Genomic DNA, 20807 nt, shown 5'->3' with positions numbered 1-20807 from the left:
GTGACCTAGAACTGGGAGAAAAGAAAGCGCGGGGGGACAAAAGCCCCTCTTTCAGCCGCCGGGGAGAAATCCCTGGGATCTCCTCCAACCGCACGGGCGCAAAACCAATGCGCAAAGAGGGGCCACTTTTGGAGAGGCCACTTTGGCGCGTCGCCTCACCTCTCGCCTCCCGCGCGTCTCTCCGGCGCAGCGCTAAAGGCTCCCTGCCCGTCGCCTCGGGGCTAAAGGAAACCCGCCGAGCGACCGGCGGCGGCGGCGGCGGCGGGGAGAGCCGGGCGTTGCCAAGCGCAGCTTCATGCCGGCCTGGCGGAGACTCCACCTGATCCAGATTCGCGCCTGATTTATGGGGCCGGGGCGGCGGCGCGGGCGCGGCCGGTCAGCCGGCGGGGGGCGCAGTCAACCGCGCCTGGTTCCAGCCTGCCTGGCCCTGGAACGCCGTTGCCAGGGCCACCGAGAGGCCACCATTATCCCCGGGGCTGCTGGGGCTCCTTGGCGCGCGATAAGGCCGCGTCTGCATTGCAAAAGGGCCAGCGCTTTGGAAGGGGCCTCCTGGTCGCCTGGAGCAAAGCCTGCGCCCTGTAAATCAGGCTTTCTCAAACTTGGGTCTCCAGCTGTTGTTGGACTACGACTCCCATCGTCCCTAGCTAGCAGGACCAGCGGTCAGGGATGATGGGAAGTGGAGTCCAAAAAAACAGCTGGAAACCCAGTTTTGGGGAAACCCTGGTTGTCTGTAGTTGCCATTGTTTTTGCACGCCAATCCAGTCTCCCTGCCAGATTCCCAGGGTTCCAGGTGTGCTTAACCAGCGTCTGTTTCCTTTTGGAAAAGAGGCAGAGTTAAGACAAGACTGGAGTGTCTTTATGATAGATGGTTTGCTTGCACATACAGTGGTGCCTCCGGTTACAGATGCTTCAGGTCAGTGGCTTAGCGTGGGGGGTGCAGGGGGGCCGGCCGCACTGGGCGCAACATCTGGGGGTTAGGGTTAGGGGGCGCAAATCCACGGGTTAGGGGGCGCAAATTACTTGCCTTGCCCCGGGTGCTGACAACCCACGCTACGCCACTGCTTCAGGTTACAGATGCTTCAGGTTACAGACTCCGGTAACCCAGAAACAGTACTTCGGGTTAAGAACTTTGCTTCAGAATGAGAACAGAAATTGCATGGCAGCGGGAGGCCCCATTAGCTAAAGGGGTACCTCAGGTTAAGAACAGTTTCAGGTTAAGAACGGACCTCCGGAACGAATTAAGTTCTTAACCCGAGGTACCACTGTATATACAACCCAGACGTTTGAGGTATTGCCATCCTGAGCTGTTTAAGGCTTTATAGGTCAAAACCAGCACTTTGAATTGGGCCTGGAAACTTGATTGGCAGGCAGTGCAGTTGGGCCAGGTTCATTGTAATATGCTCCAGCCGTCTTGTCTCAGCCAACCTCCAGCTGCTTGGCTTTTTACTTATGTATTTACTGCCTGACAGCTTCCTCCTCTTTAGTCTCAGCGTCGCCCTTTTTAAAACTCAGCAGGCGTGGCAAAACCAGAATTGGTGGAACCAGGGGTGAAATTAGGCTTTCTTTTACCTGGGCCAAAGACCCAGTTTGGCACACACCCACCCCCGTGCATATTTGCATAAACACACACACACAGGCTGGGAGCCACAGTTACTACTGTGTAGGAAAACAGACCCTCCAAGTGTCCCTGTTTTCCAGGGGCAGTCTTGGATTTACAGAAGCTGTCCTGGTTTCTGATTTGTCCCGCTTTTCCTTGGGATGTCTCTATTTTCATCGGAGAAAGGTTGGAGGGTATGGAAAGATGCTCTTAAGTACTCAATCATTTGTGTTTGTGGCCCGTCCCCCCCCCCAATTTCTCCAATCAGATTTTGGGTGTGCATTATCAGCAGTTTCGTGTATTAGCCACGATAAGTCAAATGATATTAGCATTTCTCTATTTGCTTTGAATCAGTTCTCTCTGTCATTTTGTTTTTTAATTTTTTTAAAAAAAATATTATTAAAATAATTCAACATTCATACATACATGTTATGAATATACAAACATACATTTCATGCAGTCCTTAAAAATATTCATACATACCCACATTCAATCCCACAGATACTTCCTTTTCCCACCACCATCCCTCACTCTTCACCCCACCCTTGTGATAAACTTCCAATCTACTCAATTGCAATTTCTTTTCACTTCTATCACTTTCTTTCACATACTTTTAAACCAATTTTCTGCTTCTTTTTCTGTTACACATTGTTATCCATCTTATTTAGTATTTCAGTATTTATAATGGAACTTGTTTATTCTAATAGGAGTTCTGATTTTTCCAATATAATTTTGCAAGTATCCTTTAAACACCTTCCAGTCCCTGTCTATCTTCTCTTTTGAGATACTTCCAATTTCTCCCATTGTTTTGGATATATTGTAATACTCCAATAATTTGGCAAGCCACTCTGTTTTTGTCGGTATAATACCACTTTTCCAATTTTTCGCAATCAGTAGCCTTGCGGCTACTGTTGCATATAAATATAATGTCTTGTCTTCTTCTTTTAGATTTCCTGGTACTGTTCCCAATAGAAAACCTTCTGATGTTTTCCTAAATGAATATCTGAACATTTTTTTTCATTTCATTGTATATTGTTTCCCAAAATTGTTTGATGTTTAAACAGTTCCACCATATATGCATCATAGTACCTTTTTCAGTGTTGCAACGATGCAACACTCTGTCATTTTCACAGTAAGGGTTCTCTCAAGAAATCTGTTCCTCTGTGCCATATCAGTATTTTAAATTACTTTTCTGTTGTCACCATGAAAGAAATAATCTTCCTTCCTAACTTTTCAACTCAAGGACTCAGAAAATAAGAATGGTTTGGGTTTTTAAAATACTTTACAGTCAGCAGAGGGAGCTCCAAGTGTTCCTTTGTAGGTCTTTCAAGACATTTGGGGGGTTTTTTTAGGGATAGATTTTTCTGCAGTTACATTTTTTAAGTTGCCGTCTCTACTGAGGCTTAGAAAGCAAAATTCTTGTCATGCAGACCCAGACTCTCGGGTGCTTTGATGCATCTGACTATAACAACTGAGGTAAGTTTATATTTTTCGCTTTAAGCCTTCTGCTGCATTTTACACACATACACACACACACACACACACACACACACCCCTGCAACAATTCAGTATTAGTTTTAGCTCTTTAATGATTGCATTCTTTAGACATTAATGGAAGTGATGGGGGAAACACAAACCTGTACATTAAACAAGCTTTCCTGATTTTTTTTCCTGAATTTTTGTTGTTGTCACTACAGTGGTACCTCAGGTTAAGTACTTAATTCGTTCCGGAGGTCCGTTCTTAACCTGAAACTGTTCTTAACCTGAAGCACCACTTTAGCTAATGGGGTCTCCAACTGCTGCCGCACCACCGGAGCACGATTTCTGTTCTCATTCTGCAGCAAAGTTCTTAACCCGAGGTACTATTTCTGGGTTAGCAGAGTCTGTAACCTGAAGCTTATGTAACCTGAAGCGTATGTAACCTGAGGTACCACTGTATTAGGAAACCGGGGTGCAAGTTATCCTAAAACTGCTAGCTCGTTTACAAAGCTAAGTAGGCCTGGTCCAGTTTCAAGTTGGATGGGGTACTGTGTGTTGAAGTTCCAGCATTGCAGGGGGTCTGGCTAGATGACCCTCGAGGTCCCTTCCATCTGTACAATTCTCTGATTCTCTGATTCAACATGTATCCCTCTTGTAGCTATCCCTGAGGACCAAACTATACAGTCGGCAGCAGACCCAGCTCTGGCAGCCTTGATTTCTACTGAAGAGAGCTAAAGCAGTGACAGGCGAGAAGGACGTAATCTGTAGCAGAGAAGCAGCAGACAGGTATTTTACCTTTCCATCATCTGTTAATTCTCCCATTGCAACCCCCTCCCTCCCACAACTTTCTTCCCAGCCAAGGTTTGTTGCTTTAAATCTTGTTAAGCTTCACGTAGAAGTCAAACACTTGTTAAATGTGGCTCCCTCTATTAGGGTCCTGCACTGACATTATTTATGAGCCCCTTCAGACGAGTAGGTTTTCCCCGCCCCCGACATATTTTTGGAACTTGAAATTGACACTATGTTAGTGCTTTAGTGGTGGATTTATACAGAACCAACCATGCTGTTCTGCTTTATTCGTTGTTCTGTGACGCTTCCCCTGTGCTTTCCCATTCTTCCTATAGTGCAGGGGTAGACAAACTAAGGTCCAGGGGCTGGATGCGGCCCAGTCGCCTTCTCAATCTGGCCCGCGGACAGTCCAGGAATCAGCGTGTTTTTACAGAAGTAGAATGTGTCCTTTTGTTTAAAATGCATCTCTGGGTTATTTGTGGGGCCTGCCTGGTGTTTTTACATGAGTAGAATGTGTCCTTTTATTTAAAATGCATCTCTGGGTTATTTGTGGGGCATAGGAATTCGTTCATTCGCGCCACCCCCCACCCCCCAAATATATAGTCCGGCCCACCACATGGTCTGAGGGATGGTGGACCGGCCCACAGCTGAAAAAGGTTGCTATAGTGCAACAAAAGCATGTGTGGTGTAGATTCAGGTAGATAGTCTGACGCAGTCAAAATATATATAAAAAATTTTAAAATGTCCAGTAGCACCTTAGAGACCAACTAGATTTGTTCTTGGTATAAACTTTCGTGTGCATGCGTACTTCTTCAGATACACTGAAACAGAAGTCACCAGACCCTTATATAAGAGTGGAATATCTATGGTACGAAAAGTTACAGGATTTCTGCAGGAAGCTATGGGACATGGACCAATGAGGAATGGAGCTGTGTTGCTAGCCCAATGGTTTGCAAGCACAAGCAGTATTAAAAGCAGACCATCACAACATGTCCTCATGTATGCACAACAAAAAGGACATCTGGAGGGGCAAGTGCTTTATTTATTTAAGGCAGGCATAGGCAAACTCGGCCCTCCAGATGTTTTTGGACTACAACTCCCATCATCCCTAGGTAACAGGACTAGTGATCAGGGATGATGGGAGTTGTAGTCCAAAAACATCTGGAGGGCCGAGTTTGCCTATGCCTGATTTAGGGCGTTTATGCCCTTCCCCTTTAGCAAAAAAGGGCACTCAGAGCAAATTACAAACATCCCTGCCCTTACAATGGGAGGGAGGAAGAAAAAGACACAAAACGCTCTTGCACCAGAGCCCTTTCGAGATCTGTACTTTGAGAAATCTTCTAAACTGCTTTGAGAATTTGCTTCTGTCAGGAGGTGAGGCAAATGTCTCCCCTGTATCCTATTAGGGCATGGAGAAAATCCGCTTTTCATCTCAGCATTAAGCAATATGGCAATGACTAATGAGGTGCTGGAGGAGACTCTTGAGAGTCCCATGGACTGCAAGAAGATCAAACCTATCCATTCTTAAGGAAATCAGCCCTGAGTGCTCACTGGAAGGACAGATCATGAAGCTGAGACTGCAATACTTTGGCCACCTCATGAGAAGAGAAGACTCCCTGGAAAAGACCCTGATGTTGGGAAAGATGGAGGGCACAAGGAGAAGGGGACGACAGAGGACGAGATGGTTGGACAGTGTTCTCGAAGCTACCAGCTTGAGTTTGACCAAACTGCGGGAGGCAGTGGAAGACAGGAGTGCCTGGCGTGCTCTGGCCCATGGGGTCACGAAGAGTCGGACACGAGTAAACGACTAAACAACAACAATGAGGTGCTTGGAGTCTTAGGTCCATATCTAGGGTTGCCAACTTTTTTTGCTGGTGGGCTTCTCTCTGTGCCCTTTTTGTGTGCCAAGCAGGAATTCAACAGAGGTTAGGCTTCTCATTGCCCGTGATAGGAAAGGGTGCTAGGTTTCTGCCTGTACCTTTAGCTGTTGGAGGCAAGGAAGCTATGCCAGTGAAAGAAGCGGCAATCTAGCTTTCCCAAATGGTAGGGAAAGTGGTTTTTGAGCTCCCTCTCAAGGATATAAAAAGGTGGGGTTCCCCTTGGCCACATAGATGGCCAGCAGAGGGGTGTGGCTTATGCCCCCCAATATTTATTTGTGAGTCTCAAGTCAGTTTACATAAAAACAACAAAAAGTAGCTTTAAAAACAGCAGGGAAAAATGACTAAACTAAATATAAGTTTAAGAAACAATACAGAATAAACACTGGAGGCAGAGACATTTTCACCCAGATGGAAAAGCTTGTTTTTAAAAAGCCTTTAAATTGTTTCTGAAAAAGTACAAATAGTAGTTGTCTCTCAACAGAGGTGCTGTTTCACAATATAGATAGGTCTGTACGTGTACATGTTTTTTGCCACTGATGTTTTAGCTATCTAATTGTGGCCGAAAAACAGCCACGTTGAATACCAGACCTGCTTCGTGTCAAGAGGAATATTTTTACCACACTGAACTCAACCTTGATCCTGTAATATTTATTAAAAACATTTGTCAGGTGATAAAAGGAAAAAAACCAGGAATTACTGTCAGGCCTCACCAAAAGTCAGGTTCCTGGCAGTCAGATTCCGGGAGTCGGAGGAACTGGCTATCAGTCTAAGAGGACCAGAAGTGAGTGTGTGGTCCAAAATACCCAAGGCTCAAGATCCAAGGTGGAAGTAAACATGAGGGAGGGAGGATGAAATATAATCTGAGTCGAGAGTGGATTTCATGCTCTTTCTTCAGCTCATAGTGGTGAGGAGGAATGGCAGTTCCCCCAGAATGTCTGCCTTATATACATTATTTACACAATGGGCCCCACGTGATTGGCTAATTCCGGGATTCTCCTGTAGGCCAATCAGGTTGCAGATTCCCTTCCACCTGGAGCTGGATTGGGTGGTTCCTGTGGACCAATCAGACTGCTGCATTCTGGATCCTATTGTTCTAGGACCAATCAGACTGCTGCATTCTGAATCCTATTGTTCTAGGACCAATCAGACTGCTGCCTTTTGGATCCTATTCAACTCAGTACATGACAAAGGTGTTAGAGTAAGAATACTGGGATCTATAGTTTTAGATCCTCCGCATAGATCTATCAGAATTACTTAGTTAGGACTGTGGTTTAAGTCAATCAGGATGCTCCATATCTAAAACATCTGTGATAATTGTTTAGATTATATGTTCCCCCTGGACACCTTGTGTTATTGCCAAACTCCTCTAATCTCTAAATTAAGATACTTTGCCTAAATCCAAATTGGTTTAATTTACATCTTGCTTGATTTCCTTTTTATGTTATTTTAATTCATTGAAAACTACCGTCTGATGTTTTGTTGTTAAACTCATACCAAATAGCAGGCTGCTCCTTCCATATTTTACTATTTCCAACCTTCTAGACCTATTTATTTTTAGCAGAATCCAGAGAAGAGTGTCCTTTTAACTTCACACTCGGTTCTGAGGTCAGTGAAATTGCTGTTTTTCTGAAGCCTTCCCAGTTTTTAACCTCCCGAGCTGATGAGGCCTGGGTGTAGCCAGGGTTTTTGTTGGGGGGGGGGGAAGAACAGCCAAAGTTGTTTCACTATGGGGGGGGCAGACTTCCTGGGGGGGAGAGAATCTCAGTTAATTGAGTACTTTAAATGCTTTCCACTAACTTTTGTGGATCTTGGGGAGGGGCAACTGCCAGCCTGCCCCCACCCCAGGTACTCCCATGTGACTAGGACTTTTGATTAAAACTTTTTAATGGGGGGGGGACATATTTTATTAACCCACTTTGCAGCCAGAGGAATGAGTGTGAACGCTATAAGTTTTGTCCTAAACTAATTTATTATAAAATAGTTGGGAAGGAACTAGCAATAGAGGGAGTGTATTTGGCAGATGTTCAGTCCAGGGCTTCCAGAATCTCAGAGGCCCTTTCAAAAAGAACAAAATGTTCTTAGTTTGTTGTGACAACTGTGTTTTTTCTTTACAACAGAAAAAACTTCCTTCACTCTCTCCTTGTTGCCTTCACTTTCACCTCCGTCCTTGTAGGGCTATTTCCCACTTTACTTTTGCTGTACACCTAAAAATGTAGTGTGCATAGGACACACACACATTTGCAATCAAGTGTTAGATACTGATAATTTGCAGCCTAAGTGAAGTAAGTCTAAACAGAAGCAAGCCGTATTGAATTCAATTAGGCTTAGTAGGGATGCAATGATTTGTCAATTTTGGTTTCTCAGGGTTGGTTTTTTTTTTGGCAGCAGTTTACTTTTTTAAACAAAGAAAAATCCTCATGAAAACCATTTGCATTTTTGTCAGTTGAAATATACTCGGAGTCGAGAGTGGATTTCATGCTCTTTATTCAGCTCATAGTGGTGAGGAGGAATGGCAGTTCCCCCAGAATGTCTGCTTTATATACATTATTTACACAATGGGCCCCACATGATTGGCTAATACTGGGATTCTCCTGTGGGCCAATCTGGGTGCGGATTCACTTCCACCAGGAACTGGATTGGGTGGTTCCTGTGGACCAATCAGACTGCTGCATTCTGGGTCCTATTGTTCTAGGACCAATCAGACTGCTACATTTTGGATCCTATTCAACTCAGTCCATAACATCAGTTTTGAACAATATACACTTTTTGCTTAACATACCCCTTTTTGCAAGCGATTTCTCATAATATAATGCATTTCTTAACTGTTATTTTCACTAATACCTCTAATATACCTGTTTTTGTGTTGGGAATTCCAACACAAAATTTGGGTAGGTGTGCATTTTGAAGGATAGCTGTGTTTCAGTTCACATGTTGCTTCAGAAAAAAGTATAATGGCAGTAGGGAAGGGATAGATGACACATGATTGTCATAGCATAAAACAAGATGCCATTTTCCCCTCCAGCTCTGTAAAATGAATGCGATGATGATTCGGTGGCTGCTGCTGCTGCTACTCCTGAAACCCTTTTGTTCTCCTGCACCTCGGCTTCTGGTATGTTTATTTTTTTACTTATTAGAATATTGATATTGCACCTTCCAGGACAAAATCCATCGCAAGGCAGCATCCAGAAAAAGACGTACAAAACTTGTCAGATCAACACTTTTAAAATCTACAAAGGAGTGGTAAAAGACAGCAGCGAACGAAGATAAGGCCAAAATCAAAGCAAATCCTAAATAAACACTGTGAACTTGCCACTCTTCATGACAATATTTACAGCCATTGGGTTCATATCTTTTTTTTCTGGCTCTGGCTAGTTCACCAGCTACAGCTACTCGTGGACGTGAATAGCCTGGCCACAGTTATCCACACCTGTATTAACCTCATGACTGCAGTACTGCAATGCTATCTATGCAGGGATACCCTTGAAGACAGTGTAGAAGCTGCAGATGGTGTAAAATACAGCTGCCAGCCTTTTAATTTTAAGGCAGGATCGTATATGGCAGGTCCTTGGAGAGCCACACTGACTGCCTGTTTGTCGCTGGGACCAATTCAAGGAGTCGCTACTGGTATAAACCCAGCACCCTGGACCCTGTGTTGTGCAGTGAAATTTGGACTGCAAACTTTCTCCTTATAAGGAGGACAATCCTGAGAAATCTCCCCCCCCCCCCGAGAAATATACAGGAACAACTATAGAACACAACAACCAGGGGCGGATTTAGGTTTGATGAGGCCCTAGGCTACTGAAGGTAATGGGGCCCTTTATATGTCCAGCTGTCCTTTGTCAACAACAAATTGTCACTGTTTTTTGTGTTGAATATATGCTACAGTGGTACCTCGCAAAACGAATGCCTCGCAAGACGAAAAACTCGCTAGACGAAAGAGTTTTCAGTTTTTTGAGTCGTTCCACAAGACAAATTTCCCTATGGGCTTGCTTCGCAAGACGAAACGTCTTGCAAGTTCTTGCGAGTTTGTTTCCTTTTTCTTAAAGCTGCTAAGCCGCTAATAGCCGCTAATAGCCGCTAAGCCGCTAATAGCCGTGCTTCGCAAGGCGAAAAAACTGCAAGACGAAGAGACTTGCGGAACGGATTAATTTCGTCTTGCGAGGCACCACTGTATATGGTAATTTATGGACCTAATAGGTATCTAAAGCCATTTGCACATGCAGAATGTAGGCACCCTATATATAGAAATGAGCAAACCAGCGATATTTTAGGGAGCAGGCTAGCAGGTGGGGCCCATGACGTACATCATAGGCGCCTACACAACACAAAACACTGTTCCTGTATGTAGGTTTTATTTGTTTTTTATCTTATATTTTGGAAATATACATCGCTTTTTTCCCTTTAAATTTTTTGGGGCCCCCCCAAAAAAGTGGGGCCCTAAGCTGTAACTTGTTTAGTTTATACGGCACTGACAACAACCAATACCTTCCAACTTACCCTGACTGCAGTTGCATAAAAGGGAATGACAATCTCCTTCTCACTTTCAGGAAAGGGAGGACTGCCTGGTAGAAAACGGCAAACTACAGCAGAAGCTAAAAACACTCCAAGATTTATCCCAGCTATATGCACTACAGCTGAAAGACCTCCTGGGGAACAACTACCACAGGCAAAAGAGCAAGGTTTTCTCTGCCATGAGGACCACACAGCTGGACATGATTTTGCCCTCAACGAGTGGAAGTCTCTTAGTCTATAACCAAGGTAGGTAAAATCTGTGGCGAGGTCTGTTCTTCTGAAAGGCTTGAGTGTTTTCTTTAATCTTTGAGATTGTTGTTGTTTAGTCATTTAATCGTGTCCGACTCTTCGTGACCCCCTGGACCAGAGCATGCCAGGCACTCCTGTCTTCCACTGCCTCCCACAGTTTGGTCAAACTCATGTTTGTAGCTTCGAGAACATTGTCCAACCATCTCGTCCTCTGTCGTCCCCTTCTCCTTGTGCCCTCCATCTTTCCCAACATCAGGGTCTTTTCCAGGGAGTCTTCTCTTCTCATGAGGTGGCCAAAGTATTGGAGCCTCAGCTTCAGGATCTGTCCTTCCAGTGAGCACTCGGGGCTGATTTCCTTAAGAATGGATAGGAATCTTTGAGATAGACATGCTCTTTACGGCCAGTCCCCTTCTTGCGTTTGCATGTTTTCAGCCCTCAATTTGTTGCCATCCAACCTCTCCATCTTGCATTGCTTTGCTTAGATTGTGCAATGGTATTTAACAGCGGAAAGACGGAAAGTGGATACTACCGAATTAAGCCTAGAGCAGACAGAGAACCCTTCCTTGCCTTCTGTGACATGTCAGACGGAGGAGGGTGGACTGTGATCCAACGGCGCAGAAACGGAAAAGAGAATTTCTACAGGTGCGTCGCTGAGTGCAGTTAACAGCACACATAATGGTTTCCTTTTTAAATAATTTTTATTGAATTTTCTGTTTTACAATTTAAAATACTCATTTAAGCATCCTTAAAATATCCATGACTTCCCTTCTTCTCTTTCCATGGTACATTTTGCATATCATAAATCCCTGCATATTTTACAAAAACTCAACCATTCAGCATTCCATTATTGCATCCATCAAAACTTATTTACACGGTTGAATTTATCTTAAAGCTGCCAACATTTTCAGGTGCACACGGTTGTTTCCCATATACAGTGGTGCCCCGCAAGACGAACGCCTCACAAGACGGAAAACCCGCTAGACGAAAGGGTTTTCCGTTTTGGAGGCGCTTCGCTAAACGAATTTCCCTATGGGGTTGCTTCGCAAGACAAAAAAATCTTGCGAGTTCCCGTGGTTTTTTCCCGCTTTTTCCGCCCTTTTCCTAAGCCGCTAAGCCGCTTAACAGCTGATCCGCTGATAAGCCGCTTCTCAGCTGATTGCTAAAAGCCGCTAGACCGCTAATAGCGCTAATCCGCTAAGCTGTCAATGGGCTTGCTTCGCAAGACGAAAAAACCGCTAGACGAAGAGAATCGCGGAACGGATTCTTTTCGTCTTGCGAGGCACCACTGTATTCCAATCTATGTTCTTCTTGTTGTCTTATGTTAAGTCTGCAAGCTGCGCATATTCTGTCAACTTAAGTTGCCATTCTTCATTGGTTGGGACCTCGCTCGTTTTCCATTTTGGGGCTAGCAAAACACAGGCCGCAGTAGTAGCATACATAAATAACATTTTTTTTACACATGGGAATTTCAGTCTGAATTATCCCCAACAAAAAGGACTATGTGGTGTGTTTTTTTGGAAAAGTACTTTTAAACATTTTTTTTCAATTCATTATGGATTATTTCCCAATACTCTTTTACTCTTTTACAAGTCCACCACATGTGAAAGAAAGTTCCGTCCACCTCTTTGCATCTCCAGCACTTACCTGTCACTTACCTGTCACGTAACGGTTTCCTTATTGCTGAGAATAGGGGAGACCATGACCTACAAAATGGGATGATGCGCCATGTTAGGTCATACAGGCAGTGTCATACAGTTAGGTCATACAGGAAGTAACAACTTCATGGTGAGTGCCAGCACCTATTTTTCTAGGAAAAAAAGCACCGCGTACAGGTATGTGCGAATGTTTTGAGTTGAACCAAAGTCAATTTGTTGCCTCATAATGCTTTGTAACGCTTTGGAAAAGCACATTAGATAGCCAACCTGGCAGCCTCCAGTTACAGCTGAATAGCCAACCTTGACATGTGTGTCTCTTCTCCTTGCAGAAATTGGGATGATTACAAAGAAGGGTTTGGGCAGTTCCAGTGCAAGGGTGATGAGTATTGGCTGGGTAATGATAAAATACACGATCTGCTACTTGAAGGTAAGGATCCTCGTTCTGTCTAGATGCATCTTTATGGAGTAGCATATTTTTTGCTCTATAAGACTCACTTTTCCCCTCCTAAAAAGTAAGGGGAAATGTGTGTGCGTGTTATGGAATGAGTGCAGGCTGCGCAGCTATCCCAGAAGCCAGAACAGCAAGAGGGATTGCTGCTTTCACTGCGCAGCGATCCCTCTTGCTGTTCTGGCTTCTGAGATTCAGAATATTTTTTTTCTTGTTTTCCTCCTCCGAAAACTTGGTGTGTCTTGTGGTCTGGTGCGTCTTATAGAGCGAAAAATATGGCAATTTTAACCCTAATAAGCTAACTTCCCCTATCAGCCAATGAAGAGAGGAAGATCTTCCAATCTCTTCACTGCTTTCTTCCATCTTGATAGAGCCCAAAAGATTGCATTTGAGCTAGATGTGATGCTAGAGGTACGTTTAGTGTCTCTTGTTGGCTTTAAAACAAACAAAACAAAAAGGTTTTAGTGCAGCCATGTGGGCTCCAATTTTATTTTGAAGCATGGGATGGGGCAAAAGGGGTTCTTAATGCCTTCTCCTTGGACTGTTTTCCTGATTACGGTGAACCCAACACACTGTTTTTCTCTCCGCGTATAATTTGGTTACAATGATGTGACATGCATATAGCCTGAAGGCACCAATAAATCCTTGCATTTCATTCACAATACTGTGTGTTGGACCAGGGACGCGGGTGGCGCTGTGGTCTAAACCACAGAGCCTAGGACTTGCCGATCAGAATGTCAGCGGTTCGAATCCCCGCAACGGGGTGAGCTCCTGTTGCTCAGGCCCTGCTCCTGCCAACCTAGCAGTTTGAAAGCACGTCAAAGTGCAAGTGCAAAGTGCAAGTAGATAAATACTTCCGGCGGGAAGGTAAAAGGTGTTTCTGTGCGCTGCTCTGGTTCGCCAGAAGCGGCTTAGTCGTGCTGGCCACATGACACGGAAGCTGTACACCAGCTCCCTCGGCCAATAAAGCGAGATGAGCGCCACAACCCCAGAGTCATCCACAACTGGACCTAACGGTCAGGGGTCCCTTTACCTTTTACTGTGTGTTGGACCCAAGGGAGTTCATCATGACATTGCTTACGTTGCAGGAGAAAAATCATTGAAAATTGACCTGATGGACTGGAATGGGAAGAGACGATACGCAATTTATGATAATTTCCAGATCAAGAATGAGAGTGTGAGTCATTGGAGGATTAAATACGTTTATCATGTGGACAGTAAGCCCGCAACTTATGCGGGGTTTACAATCTAGGGATCAAACCCAGAGCCAAAATTGCGTATACAGTGGTACCTCGCAAGATGAATGCCTCGCAAGACGAAAAACTCGCAAAACGAAAGGGTTTTTCGTTTTTTGAGTTGCTTCACAAGACGGATTTCCCTATGGGCTTGCTTCGCAAGACGAAAACGTCTTGCAAGTTTGTTTCCTTTGTCTTGCGAGTTTGTTTCCTTTTTCTTAAAACCGTGCATTCACTTCGAGGAGCAACTCATAGCACGCGGTGTGGTAGCCTTTTTTGAGGTTTTTGAAGACTTTGGTGCTTTTTGAAGCTTTTCCAAAGTCCGTGCTTCGCAAGATGAAAAAATCGCAAGATGAAAAAACTCGCGGAACGAATTAATTTCGTCTTGCGAGGCACCACTGTAGTCAAAACACATTGGATTCAGTGGCTGGTGGGATTGGCAGAGTCTTTTCCCCCCAGTATGCCTGGCCCCTTTCCACCCCATTTTGAAATTTATTTTATTTGTGAAGTGCGTAGAGCTAAATGCTCACAAGTTAAATGCACGTAAGTTGATGGCAAGCAGGATAGAGGCTGGGGGAGAATATGCATATTTAAGTTAAAGATCTCGTGGATGTAAGAACCAGAAGATTTTAAGACAGCTTCACTCAGTTTTGGCTGCAAATCAGGGAGCTTGTACACATATGAAAACTAAAAGCAAGAGTCTTATTTATTAAGTCAACATCTATCATGTCCCCCACCCAATCCATCTATTGCATGCATTTACAAGTCTCCTGTTACCAGTCAACAAACATGATATCCAGCAACCACACATCAACACAATCTGTGCACAACTGGAAAAAAGGAAAATGCCATGTGTGCAGAGCACGTAACACCCGAAAATTAATCCAGCCACATGTGATATGCATTACACCATTATGTGCATTATATCATGAAGGCATTAACTGTGTAAAAGTTGTGCAGAAAACATCTGCCCATTTTAGAGATGGGAACATTAACACTTAAGAAACTAGAGGTGTAAAAAGGTTGTTGGGTTTTTTTAAAAGAAAAGCTGGAGAGATTATAACGCAGTCTCCTCTTTTTCTCCGAATCCCAGATGGAGGGGACAAACAACAGATAGGTTCTTTGAGACTTTCCTGGTGAAAAGATGAACAATTCTGCTGACTCACAGTTTGGGTTAACTGGCTACCTGTACCTGACACCTAATAACATTTGTTTCTGCGGCAGAATAATTACCAGATGAGCTTCGGCACCTTTTCTGGGACTGCTGGGGATGCTTTGTCCGGAGGGAGCAACTTTGAGAGCCAGTGGTCTGCGTCGCTCAATGGGATGCCCTTCTCAGCTCCTGATAGGGACAATGACAGATTCCTAACAGGGAGCTGTGCAGAAGAGAACAGATGTGGCTGGTGGTTTAACAGGTGAGTTGAGGGATGACTTAAGTAGCCCTGAAAACCCAAATGAAGACCTGCCACGTCTAAGCAGTTCTTCCTCTCTTGTGCATCTGCTCTGGATCTCCTCGGTCTGTCAGAGTCAGAGATAAATATGTGTATTACTAATTCTGGCAAGCCAGTACTGAGTTACAGTGGTGCCCCGCAAGACGAATGCCTCACAAGACGAAAAACCTGCTAGACGAAAGGGTTTTCCGTTTTTTGAGGCGCTTCGCAAGACGAATTTCCCTATGGGCTTGCTTCGCAAGACGGAAACGTCTTGCGAGTCTTGCGAGTTTTTCCCCTCCCCCCCCTTTTTCTAAGCCGCTAATAGCGCTAATCCGCTAAGCCGCTAATAGGGATGCTTCGCAAGACGAAAAAACCGCAAGACGAAGAGACTCGCGGAACGGATTATTTTCGTCTTGCGAGGCACCACTGTATATCAGGTTCAAATCCCCAACTCAGCTATGAAACCATCACTTTTCAGCCTAACCTACCTCACAGGGTTGTTTGTGAGAGTGTAATAGGTGGGGAAGTTGTATACCAACTTGAGTTTCTAGGGGGGGAAGCAAGAGACCAATACAATGAATAAATCCACACAAACCTTTACAGATGTCAACATCTTTAGAAAAAACGACTGCTACTTAAAGGGATGCAAATGTTAACAAATGTTATTCATGTTTAAAAAACTGTACAGTGGTACAGTAGGATAACTTGCACCCCGGTTTCCTAATACAGTGGTACCTCAGGTTACATACGCTTCAGGTTACATACTCTTCAGGTTACAGACTCCGCTAACCCAGAAATAGTGCTTCAGGTTAAGAACTTTGCTTCAGAATGAGAACAGAAATCGTGCTCCGGTGGCGCAGCGGCAGCAGGAGGCCCCATTAGCTAAAGTGCTTCAGGTTAAGAACAATTTCAGGTTAAGTACGGACCTCCGGGACGAATTAAGTACTTAACCTGAGGTACCACTGTACATGAGAATTGTACTTTCATCCAGTGCTTTTCTTCTAAAAAAATGTTTAGGGGCACTCTCATTTTCCTACTCATATTGAAATACTGCCCCTCAACGAGGCCAAACTTAGATTCACAAAATGTTTAGGGGAATGCGTACCCCTGCGTCCCCCCAGAAAAAAGCACTGCTTTCACCCTTCATTAAAACGGGGGGGGGGGTGTATGTGTGAACATGGCATTTGCTTCTCCTCCACTGAGATGAGCAGTGCTCTGGGTTACTTTTCCACCTTGCCCTCACCCAACTTTTTAGACTTTTAAATCACAGAATTGCAGATTTGTAGAGTTGGAAGGGACCGTGTGGGCTATCCAGTTCAACTCCTGGCAATGCATGAATCTTTTACCCAACATGGGAAATGCACCATGCTTTAACTAAATATCAATTAATAAACAGATACAGTAATTGCCAGTCGGTCTGTGACTTCTGCTTTGAACTTTTCACTGTTTCCCCTGCCAACTTGAACATAGATGTTTCTCTTAACTGGTAGAATGCCAGTGTTGTATGGTGATTAAGAGTGTTGGGCTACGACCAGGGAAACCAGGATTAAGATCCCCACTCACTCAGCCATGAAGATCATGGGATGACCTTGGACCAGTCACCATCTCTCAAACGTAATTTACCTTACAAAGCTGGTGTGAGGACAAAATGGAGATAGGAGACTATGTGTGCTGCTTTCAGATTCTTGGAGGAAAGAAGGCGTATACACGTAATGATCAAAATAAATGGGAAGAGCATCTGGTCAGGAAAATGCAAGCAGAGTCAGCACAAATATAAAAACAAAGCACATTTTATATAGTTGTTACAATGGGAGGAAATTGTGGGTTTTACATAAGAGGACAAGTTGAGTGGGGACTTCTATCATGTCAACGAAGTATTTAAAGTACATCATAAATTTAATTGGGTCTTAGCTCAGAAGAGCAGAAGGTATCTTAATTTCAGATTTCCATAATAAAGTCTTCTTAGCTTTATGCATTAGGGCCATTTTCTTGCACTTGATTAACAACCTCTCCTCTCCCCCCCCCCCCCGCCTTCCACTTCTGCAAGATGCCATGCAGCAAATCTCAACGGGCAATATCACAGAAATGGGAAATACTCTGGCCCCTTGGACAACGGAGTGGTTTGGTCAACATGGCGGGGGCTGTGGTATTCCCTGAAACACACAGCCATGAAAATCAGGCCTACGTCCTTTGTGGATGGAGAGAGTGGAGATGGAGAAGCCGACTAACACGCCCCAACTATGCATCTGAGGGAAATAAAAATATGACAGATTTGAGGGGTTTATATATACTGTCTTCAGCCTAAGTCACCTTATTCACAACAATAAACAAAGGTCTGTATAGTTAAAGCCATGGTTTTCCCAGTAGTGATGTATCGAAGTGAGAGCTGGACCATAAAGAAGGCTGATCGCTGAAGAATTGATGCTTTTGAATTATGGTGTGGAGGAGACTCTTGAGAGTCCCATGGACTGCAAGAAGATCAAACGCATCCATTCTGAAGGAAATCAGCCCTGAGTGCTCACTGGAAGGACAGATCCTGAAGCTGAGGCTCCAATACTTTGGCCACCTCATGAGAAGAGAAGACTCCCTGGAAAAGACCCTGATGCTGGGAAAGATGGAGGGCACAAGGAGAAGGGGACGACAGAGGACGAGATGGTTGGACAGTGTTCTCGAAGCTACTAACATGAGTCTGACCAAACTGCGGGAGGCAGTGGAAGACAGGAGTGCCTGGCGTGCTCTGGTCCAGGGGGTCACGAAGAGTCGGACACGACTAAATGACTAAACAACAACAACAACAACCAGGCAGAGGGCCTTCTCGGTAGTTGCACCTTCCCTGTCAAGCACCTTCCCTTCAGATGTCAACTATATCTGACTTTTAGAAGACATCTGAAGGCAGCCCTGTTTAGGGAAAATTTTAATGTTTGATGTTTTGTCGTGTTTTTACTCTACTGCTGGGAGCTGTCCAGAGTGGCTGGGGAAACCCAGCCAGATGGGTGGGATATAAATAATATTATTATTGTTGTTATAACAAGTGACAAGAGCTGGAACTTCTGCTGTTCTTCCAGCAAATAAGCCATGCTCGAAGGTGTGGTTTTCATGTTACATTTCTCCATGTTTAGAAATAAATACAGACTGAAGTGGATTGCTGAGAGATGGGAGGTATGGGTCAGTCTGGCCTAGGAAGGAAGGAAGGCTTCACTCCAGGAAAAAGGAGCCCCCTCACCTTGTTTTGAAAAGACTGGCAAACAGGTGAGATGCCTAGGTAGGGAGCATGTTAGGGACAACAACAGAATTCTGCAAGCCCTTTCTTTTACTTTCCATATTCATGTTTTTTCCTCTGTAACTCAAAACATTTGCAATATTCTGATTTACTGCAAAGAATGAACCATTTTGTGAAAAAGGGGTAATGGCAGAAAAGGGGTAGGAGGATAAAAGTTCAAACTTGCAAGAATGTAAGTCAATTTTTTGTTCACTGTATAAAGCCCACCAGAACATTTCCAGTGTATGGGAGAAGCTGAAGTTCTGTTATAATGGTGAAACCTTGTTCTTGTGTTGGCAGTAACTAGGCATAGCCTAACCTGCTCTGATTATAGTAGATTATAGATTATCCTCCTCTGATTATAGTATGCACATCCTGTTCATCTGTATTGTATTGGAGCCCACCTCTTAATTTGCCTTTTGTCTCCGATTTATTTCTCAAGGCGAGGGGAGGGGAGTGGTGAGCCTTGACTGATGCCTAATAAAGCAGAAGATTTGCTATACTATACATTTTCACATATAATTTTTTTATTATTGAGTAAATGAAAACGTGCTTTTACAATTCTAATAAAAGCCTGTGAGGCCACTGCGGGCTGAGTATAGTCTTGGGGCTAGCTGTCTAGGGCTTCTGCTAAAATGCCAAGACACAGTGAGAACAATTCCCAGTAAATGTGAAAGTGATTAACTGCTTTGCAGATTTTTTTGGGATGAAATGAAGGTGGAAAGATGTCACTGTAACAAAAGACAGCCTATCACATACGATGCAACAAAAATAAAACGCTGCTTTATTTCCATCCTTGTCTAAAGTTTGTATTAAAGCGTTAAAACCTTTTTGCTTCCGTGTATATTGTTAGGGCTCTCAGAAGGGAAAAACTTACAGTGGTGCCCGGCAAGACGAACGCCTCGCAAGACGGAAAACCTGCTAGATGAAAGGGTTTTCCGTTTTGGAGGCGCTTCGCAAAACGAATTTCCCTGTGGGCTTGCTTCGCAAGACGAAAATGTCTTGCGAGTTCCTGCGGGTTTTCCCCCCTTTCCTCCCCTTTTCCTAAGCCGCTAAACCGCTTATCAGCTGATCTGCTGATAAGCCGCTTATCAGCTGATCCGCTAAAAGCCGCTAAACCGCTAATAGTGCTAATCCGCTAAGCTGTCAATGGGCTTGCTTCGCAAGACGAAAAAAACGCTATACGAAGAGCCTCACGGAACGGATTAATTTCGTCTTGCGAGGCACCACTGTATAAGACACAAGGTGCGAAAGCAAGCCCAAAATTGTAAATCGGGTAGAAATGATGAAGCAGTAGCTTCTTTGGGTATGGAAATGATTCACCTCCTGAGAACCATGTTTTTAAAGGCCATTATTCCCTGAAGCAGAAGATCACTTTGTTACTAGGCATGGAAATTATGGCAGGCACCTTGCAAGATCTGAAAGCCTATCGGACAAGTATAGCTGCCATGATATAGTGCAGGGGTCAGCAAACCTTTTCAGCAGGGGGCCAGTCCACTGTCCCTCAGACCTTGTGAGGGGCTGGACTATATTTGGGGGCGGGGAATGAATGAATTCCTATGCCCCACAAATAACCCAGAGATGCATTTTAAATAAAAGTACACATTCTACTCGTGTAAAAACATGCTGATTCCTGACCATCCGCGGGCCGGATTCAGAAGGCGATTAGGTTGGATCCGGCCCTCAGGCCTTAGTTTGCCTACCCATGATATAGTGGTTTGTGTGGACCAGATCTCGCTAACCTCATGCCCTCCAGAAGTTTTGTAGTAATGGGAACTTAGGTAGGATGAGGGATGATATAGGCAATGCTGAATTAGATCAATCTACGGTCTGACTGGCAGCTTCCTAAAGAGATTCAAGTCTCATTTGATGGGCTTCAGAATACTATGATGCATGGATGTCACCTTACCAATGCCATGCATAGACCCTTCTGTGACGATTAACATATGAGAGAGTGCTGGAGATGAAATAGTTAAACAGGTTGCCCAGTCAGGACCCGGGAGGGGGGTGGAGTCAATTGGACTATAAAACCAGTTCTGGAAGGAGTTTGTTGGGAGTTGTTGGTTGGTTTTAGTAGGTTGGCTGGTGAGGAAAGGCAGTTGGAGAAGCAGTTGGTAGGCAGTTGGTAATAGAGAGACAGGGCAGTGGGTTCTTGAGTGTGGGGAGGTAGAAGAGATAGAGGAAAATAAGACTAAGAAAGTAAAGAGTAACAACATTTGGAATGCTGTAAAAGTTTGTGTCTGAAATAAAATACACTATTAATTGAGAACC

General features: G+C 44.3%; 2 protein-coding genes and 1 long non-coding RNA gene across 9 annotated transcripts in view; 1 reads left to right on the top strand and 2 right to left on the bottom strand.

Annotated features, from left to right (window-relative positions):
• Positions 1-406, bottom strand: part of LOC309338371 (phosphatidylinositol 3,4,5-trisphosphate 3-phosphatase TPTE2-like) — a 29403-nt gene extending 28997 nt beyond the window's left edge. The window contains exon 1 of one of the 2 annotated variants that reach the window (XM_081855592.1): positions 160-406. The gene's annotated coding sequence lies outside the window, so the exon portion shown is untranslated. The remainder of the gene's footprint in view (positions 1-159) is intronic. The other variant, XM_081855590.1, reaches the window with a different exon arrangement.
• A 2528-nt stretch (positions 407-2934) lies between these two features.
• The window catches only part of LOC309338414 (fibrinogen-like protein 1), a 67255-nt gene continuing 49382 nt past the window's right edge, over positions 2935-20807 (top strand). The window contains exons 1-10 of one of the 6 annotated variants that reach the window (XR_014154890.1): positions 2935-3073; positions 3735-3862; positions 8768-8854; positions 10293-10503; positions 10989-11148; positions 12491-12588; positions 13698-13786; positions 15069-15259; positions 17325-17614; positions 18086-18860. Coding sequence is in view for 3 of the 6 variants with exons in the window: in XM_081855683.1 (XP_081711809.1) it covers positions 8777-8854; positions 10293-10503; positions 10989-11148; positions 12491-12588; positions 13698-13786; positions 15069-15259; positions 17325-17505 (1008 nt within the window). In the remaining 3 variants the exon portion in view is untranslated. Of the gene's footprint in view, positions 3074-3734; positions 3863-7303; positions 7351-8767; positions 8855-10292; positions 10504-10988; positions 11149-12490; positions 12589-13697; positions 13787-15068; positions 15260-17324; positions 18861-20807 lie in introns of those variants that run through there. The other 5 variants (XM_081855683.1, XM_081855682.1, XR_014154888.1 and 2 more) reach the window with 5 other exon arrangements.
• LOC309338498 overlaps positions 15250-20807 on the bottom strand; it is an 86534-nt gene continuing 80976 nt past the window's right edge. Inside the window, exons 2-4 of the long non-coding RNA XR_014154940.1 lie at positions 16023-16900; positions 15766-15981; positions 15250-15362 (exon numbers count right to left, since the gene is read on the bottom strand). This is a non-coding gene — a long non-coding RNA (uncharacterized lncRNA). The remainder of the gene's footprint in view (positions 15363-15765; positions 15982-16022; positions 16901-20807) is intronic.

This window comes from Podarcis erhardii (assembly GCF_964252035.2).
Source record: "Podarcis erhardii genome assembly, chromosome: 3".
Lineage (NCBI taxonomy): Eukaryota > Metazoa > Chordata > Lepidosauria > Squamata > Lacertidae > Podarcis > Podarcis erhardii.
This window is presented reverse-complemented; position numbering and strand designations above follow the sequence as displayed.